This window comes from Varroa jacobsoni, unplaced genomic scaffold (assembly GCF_002532875.2).
Source record: "Varroa jacobsoni isolate VJ856 unplaced genomic scaffold, vjacob_1.0 scaffold_43, whole genome shotgun sequence".
In the NCBI taxonomy this organism is placed as follows: Eukaryota; Metazoa; Arthropoda; class Arachnida; order Mesostigmata; family Varroidae; genus Varroa; species Varroa jacobsoni.
In genome coordinates, this window is record NW_019212945.1 from 147,954 (window position 1) to 156,424 (window position 8,471).

General features: G+C 39.7%; 1 protein-coding gene across 9 annotated transcripts; it reads right to left on the minus strand.

Moving 5' to 3' along the window:
- Window positions 1-1,641: 1,641 nt before the first annotated feature.
- spict (magnesium transporter spict) lies at window positions 1,642-8,296 on the minus strand. Of its 9 annotated transcripts, none has more exons than XM_022833212.2 (4): window positions 7,857-8,296; window positions 5,310-5,444; window positions 3,488-3,696; window positions 1,642-3,133 (listed from the first exon to the last, which is right to left on the minus strand). In XM_022833212.2, the coding sequence occupies exons 2-4, from the start codon at window positions 5,359-5,361 to the stop codon at window positions 2,303-2,305; spliced, it is 1,092 nt and encodes a 363-aa protein (XP_022688947.1). In that variant the 5' UTR covers window positions 5,362-5,444; window positions 7,857-8,296; the 3' UTR covers window positions 1,642-2,302. The 9 variants fall into 9 exon arrangements, with proteins under 9 accessions (XP_022688947.1, XP_022688907.1, XP_022688963.1 ...); XM_022833172.2 differs by having other exon boundaries at window positions 5,310-5,573; XM_022833228.2 differs by lacking the exon at window positions 7,857-8,296 and adding an exon at window positions 6,174-6,371.
- Window positions 8,297-8,471: the final 175 nt, after the last annotated feature.

Below are 8,471 nucleotides of genomic sequence, written 5' to 3' on the forward strand. Positions count from 1 at the left end.
TTTTCATCTTTGCGACAATCGCTATTTGCAATACCGAAAAGGAAACGTTTTACGTACAGGTTACAGGAATTCTTTAGACAATTTAGTCTTCGACTAAAGTATGAAGTCTACGATATGGATATACTGTTATCTAACACTATCTAACACCTTCGCCCTAGAAGTATCCGCGCCCCAGACGTTCCCCTGTGGAAACTGATAAGATTAAAATCATGTCTCGGAGATTACGGTCTGCCAACGAAAAAGAAAAGCACTGGATTTTTACAAGACCGTATCCTCAGCAGGCTTTACTTTTTTCATTTTTATAGTTACTCATACGAGGTTGCAAATATTACAGCGTTATTTCTATTGTTCTATTCACTATTTAGCGTCATCGGTGTAATATTCATATATACTTTGCTGAGTTCGGCCCATGTGAAGACCTTCTTCCAAGATAATATATAGATCGAGGATGCCCTAAAGCAGTTTGTTTTAATCATAAAATAAACGTAGGGCCATCCTGTGGATACGTTCGTACAAGATGCGTGTAGTCTGTAGCAAGTCAGCTTTGCATTAGCGTAACATATAGACAATACCTAATTTAGCATATTTTTCTTGAAATACCTTTTGATCTTGCCGTCACCATCAAACGTGTATACCAAAATAATTTTAAAATGTGTACGCAACGACAAACGATCATTGGCAAAAAATATTTTTCCGCAGCCGGTGTCGACTGTAGTGTCGTTACTAGCAAGTGAAACCGATTTTTCCCGCCAATTTCTGCCCGTAACCTTAAACTTACTTGCGTACGTATCCATGCTGCGCGGGCTTTTGCGAGTTCTTCCTGCCCTAATGCCTAGTCTGACCTGGATCCAAAGCAACCGCCGCAGTAGTAGAACCATCTCACTCGACAATCGTTGCCTTTGCTTCAACAAAAGTGGCGGTTGGGCACAGTTATTCACGGCCCAGTTGCGACCAGCCACACATATGCCACTCAAGGCTCTCTTATTTACCTAAACCCGGAACGTCTGCTTCATTTGAACGATCGATTGATGCATTCGAGAAGGTTTTACAATCGGAGTCCCCCGTCCCCCGAACCTCTTCCTCAATCTGGTCCTTAGCGTTCCTTTTGTTATGCATATTTTTTACTGAGTGGCAACTGTGAACAGGGGTGGATCCGGCCAGATGGGCAATGTCCGCTAGCGTACGACTTTATAAAAGGAACGATGAATACAAAAACATGCATAGACGACAGAAGACAGTGTGTCACGGATAATAATGATATAAAGACGATTGAGAGGGACCGTGGGAAAAGAGAACGAACATTATATATACAAAAGGCTGAAGGAAGGAAGCACCGAAAACCGGTCAGTCATTTGCTTTCAAACTTCGTCTGTGTCTGCCTTTGTTCAGGACAGGAACAATATGAAAGGATTTTTCACCAACATAGATACTTTTTTATGATAATTACTTTTTTTTTTATAATACACATTGAAACAATTGTAATATAAATTATTCTACTACGACGAAATACCGAAAAATACTACTAGAAAATACCACTATGTACTTTTTAATACGTAATAATATATTATTATTATATATATTCTTACTTTTTATACATGTATAAAAATATATAAGTAATAATAATAAAGTAAAAATACGAGATTTTTGGCGATGCCATATTTACAATATATTACATCATATTATTCAAAAATTGTTAATGAACCTAAAATTCTGAAGGCTGAAGCTTATAGATGTTCACAAGGAAGTAAGAGCAATCGACGAAGGTCAGTAATACTGAGTACCAGAGTGCGTCAAGCTCAACGGAGTAACAAGGAAGTTGATATGCAGTTGCTAAAAAAATAACATATATCTGTTCCAGTCATATTTGCTTTTTCAAGCTGTAACAAGTAATTTCAGAACATTAACTGAAAATAACGGTAACTGGAAGTATTGAGATTATTTTTTTAAAGCTAATCTAGTATATTCGTCATGATTAGTTAGACATCAAAACATTGCAGTGTTGACACAGGGCTGCTTTTTGCCCCCAAACAGCACATTATTTTGGCAAACTCCGGTATCAGCATATTACAAATTTGTTTAACAATCAAATATCTGTGACGAGTTCTGGGATAAAAATAAACTGATTAAAAAAAGGAAACACCATTTGTCTGCCTCTCATACATGACTACCTCCATAGTTACACGCTCCCTACACACAACAATAACAACACGGTTAGTCAAGTTTATGTGCTTTCCATGGACGTTAAGAATGTGTAATTCTTATTGCTTAATTCTGACTGACTGTCAACTGCTATAGAAAACAACTATAATATTAAATTTTCCTCTTCCCTTATTGACGATGTAAAGCGCTCCCTATTTCGTCTCGACAGCGAGCCACCTACGTTGCTCCATGATATGTCCATATCTTTGAATGCGTTCAACAGGAATATCGCGCATATGACCGTCATGAAGCCGGACATAAGCCCGAGCGTGTCAGTCTCCGTCAGGTTCGCAAATTCATTGAACAGTATCCCTGATGCGATTAGAACAAACGTCGTAAAAAACACATAGTAGATCGGAGTAACTATGGCCGTATTGAAGATGTCTAGAGCTTTGTTCAAATAGTTCATCTGCACCGACACGCAGAGTACAACGGAAATAGAGCAAACCCAGGTGACCCAATGGAACATTTGGTTGTTTCCATCGATAGTCTCGCGTATGGCTAAGCCCAGACCTTTGCATGAGGTCACCGAGAGGCTGCCGATTAGAGAACAAATGAGAATGTAGATGATGACATTGCTTTGACCGTAACGTGGAGCATAAACCCAGATAAGGGTAATCGACGCCATTGACACGAGAGCGACATATATCAAAAATGCGGGTTCCAACAACATCACACCCAGGACATTGACATGGTTCACGTTGCCCTCTTTCGGACTGTGCAGAACGATCACTGTCGAGCCGAGAATACAGAGAAGACAGCCGACCTTGCCAAGCAGATTGAGCCGCTCATTGAGGAAGTGTGACGAGAGCATCGCGCTCACGAGGACGCTTAAAGCCCCTAAGGGTGTCACAAGTAAAGCTGAAGTAAAGGCGTATGCAGCGAAGTTAGCTATTTCTCCCACGCCCATAAGCAGTAATCCGGTCCACCAGACCTGCGAATAGAGCGGTAGAAACGTAGCAATTAGCAAAGATTTTTCCAAATTATATGTAAAAGTGTGAACGGGATAGTGGGAAAACGGTAATCATACACTGAAATATTTCCAATATATATTATAACGAAGTATAAGATAATAGGCTAAAAGCGATTAAACCAAACTCTTTCCTCCTGTATGTTTACTTAGTTTTTTAAACAAAATTCATATGAGTGCGCGTCGTATCTGAGGAAAAGTAGTCAGGCGCGCAAAGAACTTTCGAGTGCTTCCGAGATCACAAAATCTCATTAGAGCGCGAATAGCTCTGTGAACTTTGCTAACTACAACATACACAAAGCTATTTCATATGCTTACCCAATCTTTCAAGTATCCAAAACCGCCCGCGCCAGCTCGTGTTTTTCCTGACGCGCCACCAAGCCTAAGCAGTCCCTTCTTCTTTACGATAAATGATGATCCTATAAATAAACTGCTACTGATGGCCAAGATTAGACCAATAGTAAACTGGTCACGTTTGACGGCTGCGATGCCATCTTGGATATTGCTTGCAGGTTCCGTCGACTTATCTGAAACATCAAAGATATAAATATATATCATCGATTGTATGAGCACACTGTCATACAGACGCCGACTACTTATAGTCTAATAACGGAGAGTTCATCTAGCGTGAATCAAACGACTTAAATAGGCGAACGACATGCTCTCAAAGTCTGTTCCACTTTCGACTGAAACAGCCTTTGACAGCTGCTTTACCGAAAAATGGTCTCCTAGATTTACTAAGTTAGAAGATATGTTGAAGAAGTGATACTCTATATATATGTCCAGATATATACGACTTGGTAGATCTGACGCTCAATTTAACTTGAATCCTGCCGACCGGATTGACTATAGGCTATTTACAAGTTACAGTAACGATGTAGCGTTACGACCAACGCAAGCAACGTTGGATTGTATTGAACAACTTCACCAGTGGTCCCTTCTAAAGATAGGATATCGCTCAAAGTAGCTTAGTGACGTGTAAACTTAGTCTTTTTAAGCATTACTGTGTGATTTTGATTAATGTCTGTGTAAAAAGATAAAGCGTCTTTCTTGACCAACTTATTAACTATTCCAACACGAATTTACTAAATTATGAAAATCATTAACTGTGGTATCTGGGCGTATTGAGGATCCTGGTCTATTCGGATGGCACTGAACAACATTTACATCCTGCAGCCCACCATAGTTCCTCACTTAGGTACCATGTGACTTTATGTGTGCGGGTTTGTGCCACCCAGAACAGCTCTTTAAATGCTTTGGATGGCACAAACCTCTGAGGAGAGTGCACAGAACAGGTTGAGTTTTTGTAGGAGGCGGAAATGATATCCTACGAAGAGCTGGATGGATAAGCCAATTAGGCGAACACTTTTCCTCTCGAGAACAAACTTCCTTTAGCCCCATAGAGCGTGCTAATTTGATTAGGCACGAGCCGACGCCAGCGACTTCAATTTCCCAAATTTAAAAACAAGATCGCAAGATCGCCTATAAGCACCAAGGCTCCTAGAAGCATCGCTCGCGTTGATGGTAATATATGATCAAATGAACAAGTATGTATTTCTGTGTATTACATGAATAAGTACGCTTAACGTGTGTTGCATGAAAAGGTTTGCCTAACGCGTATCGCATCAAAAACTATGCTTGAACTTTATATAGCGTAAAAGCCCTTCAAGTTATAGCTATTAGGGAGTAACAAAACGTTATTCAATTTTACCACTATTATAAATATAATTAGCTTTTAAGTAGCCGAAAGGCGCTTGGTAACAAAGTAATAGCGCGAGATCGCGGGTCGCGCTCTGGTCCGTTATTACAGCAGAGCTCACTTATCGTCGAGAAGCAGCTTTTCTTTCGAGACCTTATACACTGCTTTTGAATTTAAATATGGCGCCATGTGTCCTACATGTACCAATTCACTGTACATCCGAACGACATGAACAGGTATTTCTTCCGCAAGCACGACTCTGAACTCAACTTGTTACACGCTGCTCGCAGTATTATGCCTTCTTTCTGGATTAGCCTATACATTTTATTATTAATATGATCATAAAGGGATTGTCGAATATTGCCAATGTTTTTTGCTGGATACTGTTTGTTGGTAGAAAAAAAATTATAGGACAATCAAATCTATTGCAGGGTCTCTTACCGTAGTCGAGCTTGTGTCGTTCTTGCGCTTGGCCAGCAGTCAAATTTCTCATGCAGTTTATAGTTATCCCTCTTACATTCAGCCATACCGCATTCACACTTGGCTATTTATTTGTCGATAGCTCCTAATACCGGCCTGAAAACCGAAGCGTTCCTGCCAATATTATTTGCCTCCATTATGTTATCTTTGGCAATTTGTAGTGTCGCACACGTTGACGTGGGTGCGTTCCGGTGTTAGCGCACGGTGCAGTGACACCTAGCCCGTCTAGGAGTCGTTCAGAACATATAATAACAATTCCCTTTAATACTGATATCTCTGTAGAATGTCTCCACTTATTTTCCAGGTTCTTTGTATGTACAACAAATTATCTGAATGAAACTAAACAAAACAAAAAAGAAAATGCCCACTACCAGATCGAAAACGCATCTTGGCAACACCGAAATAAGAACACCATGCGACAACACTGAATAGTCGAAGTTTTGTGAGAACCCAAATTATTGGACTATTAAATTACACGCGATTGTTCCCTACACTCTCTCCGACGGTGTCTGCTGTTGTGGTATAATGAACTTAGTAAAAAACAAACACACACACACACACACACACACACACACACACACACACACACACACACACACATTTCGAAACACGTGGTTGTTGGCAAAATGCAAATGCAGACGTAGTCAGAGTAAGTGACCCCGAGCATCGATTACGTTCACTGCTCCTGTCATTTTGTAGCCAAAGGTACCAGCCTTAGAGAATAACAATATTATGACTAATTCTATTGAAATGAACAAAATTATCAATTTCTTAGCTCTAAACTAGTTATGAAACGATAAATGAACAACCTTTAACTAACTTAACCTGTAAGCACAGTAAATTTGCAACAGCGATCAAATCATATTGCCAAAAACATTGATTAGTATATTTATAGCGTTTATTTCGCAGCTTCTAACCAAACACAAACACTTCACAGTTAGGGAAACAATAGTCACAACTAGTAAGAATATCTCTTTGCTTCTGCTAGCTAAACCTCCCCATAGGGGGCAAGCAACAGGTCGGATCACAGCATACCCTGCGTTTCAATCGTTGCCGTAGATACAGACCACTTCCTAAAATCCAACCTTTATAAACCATATTATAAGCGGTCTAAGTCAAACAACTCGATCACGATGGTCATTATCGTGGTTACTTGGAGACTAACAAGATCTATTATAAATACTGTACGTAAACACTGTGCTGTAACGAAAAGTGACCAACTTACTACCAATCGTGTGCGAAAATGACTCATTAAATGATTAATGCCTGTGTCTAAAGCACGACCCGACTGAACCTGACGGCAGTTACCATTGAATCGTGCGATGACAAATAATTAAACGCAGTTGTGCGAAATCGGACAGGCGGGCAGGCAGGCAGGCAGGCAGGCACGCACTACATTAGCGTAACGCTTTCAAAATTGAATATGCTAAACACTGCTACCTGTTAGGGGATAAGGCCTATTTGCTGGCCGTATCTGTTGGCTTGCCATATCTCTGTGGCAGGTTTGCGCTGTGAGATGCACCTATGCGCATCAAATCAGTGCCCTTAGGAGATGATTAGAAAGTGTTTCGTAAACAACACATGGTTCAAAGGGGATTTAGAAGCGAACTTCATTGCCCAGCAGATACCATAAAGGCAATGCATTTTTCTATAATAATATAATTTTAATCAAAGTATGTTAATGCGACACTTACGACCCATATCGGGTGTCATAAGCTGTGTCGACTTATGCTAAATTCAAGCTTCTTCCTGTAACGTGCTTGAAAAGCTCTTGATAAAGTGCCATAGGCAGGACTTGGTAGAGTTGTATAGTGAAGTATTGTTCAAAACATATCTGCTGTAACAGGGGCCAAGGATGCATTATAGTATTAGTCCGCACAGAAATATCCAAGCCGATTTAAAAGAGTGCTTTGAACTTCAGCATCAGCTCCTGTATAGATAAGGGCATCGTGTGTTTATTTTCTACGCTAATGAAACACGTACGTATTACATGCCTATAAAAATGAAGGCTTTAGTTTTTACAACATTATTGTAGGAATCAACGTATGCAAATGATATATTGCAAAATCAGCTCTTGTAAATATTACAGTTGAGTAAAAATATGTACTTAATATAGTTTTTGTCAAAGATTTTTGCTTACGACATAATCAACTAAATTTTCAAACGAACTGCAGAGTTATCTTTAGCTATGTTTAATCTCAGTTAATGACAATACAAGTGTCTTATATTAAACACATCTGCTGGGTTCTGTGGACCCTCTTCTAAAGGACGCCCTTCAACTCGTAATTCTCTGTTGTAGCTTTGAGCTCATATCCGTATTTTCCGTAATTAGGTACTCGAGGTAACAAGAACACGTAGTTTTTTTACCCAGTAAAATCAACTAGTTTGATCATATACGATGTAATTTGCAGTTATACTCTATGAAGGATATTCGGGATATAAAAAGCTAAAATCTGTCAGTTTCTTCAATAGGCTACTAAATAGATGGCTAATTTAAGTGACACTCACGCATCTTATTGACTGTGTTTGAGTTGTAGCACGGCGTTCACCTTAACGTTTTTCCCCATTAGATACCATCAGACAGATGCACTCGGAATAGTTTAATCCATTAACTCTACCGTACGTCCTCTCACTGCTATTTTTTTGGCAGTCTATTCGAAAAGTAGAAAAAAATAATCACCTAATTAATTAAGGTATTGCCTTTCATTTGATCAGCCCTGTAGCTTGAAGAGAAAATTTAATGCAGTTCATCAGCTGGCGCTCACAGGAGCGCCGCTTCAAAGTCTAACATAGGGGCACGTAAATACAGCTCAGAGTAGAACGAGGTTTGCGACCGGCAGAGCGCATTCTTGCGCTCACGTAGTAAAAATATGGATGGGATTTAAGCAACTAATTCAATAAGTGGTCCATAGCACAAGCAATGCGTCTAGCACTTTATGATTTTATCTGGCAGTCATTGAGAGTTTACGCCTCAATGAGAAACAACACTTGCACTTGAACTAAAAAATGGTGCGCATATGCTACGTTTTGTTCACTACGTCGTCTGTCTTGGTAGTATAAACACAAAAATATTCACCTCTCGCAGGTAAAGCGAGCAGAACATTCGTTTCATTCGGACAACAA

Excerpts from the sequence above, each read along its gene's own strand:
- spict (XM_022833212.2), bottom strand. The coding sequence starts at position 5,361 with ATGAGAAATTTGACTGCTGGCCAAGCGCAAGAACGACACAAGCTCGAC. Across the intron at positions 3,697-5,309 it reads ACGACACAAGCTCGACTACG|ATAAGTCGACGGAACCTGCA; the intron begins GTAAGAGACCCT and ends TTGATGTTTCAG. Across the intron at positions 3,134-3,487 it reads TTGGATACTTGAAAGATTGG|GTCTGGTGGACCGGATTACT; the intron begins GTAAGCATATGA and ends CTCTATTCGCAG.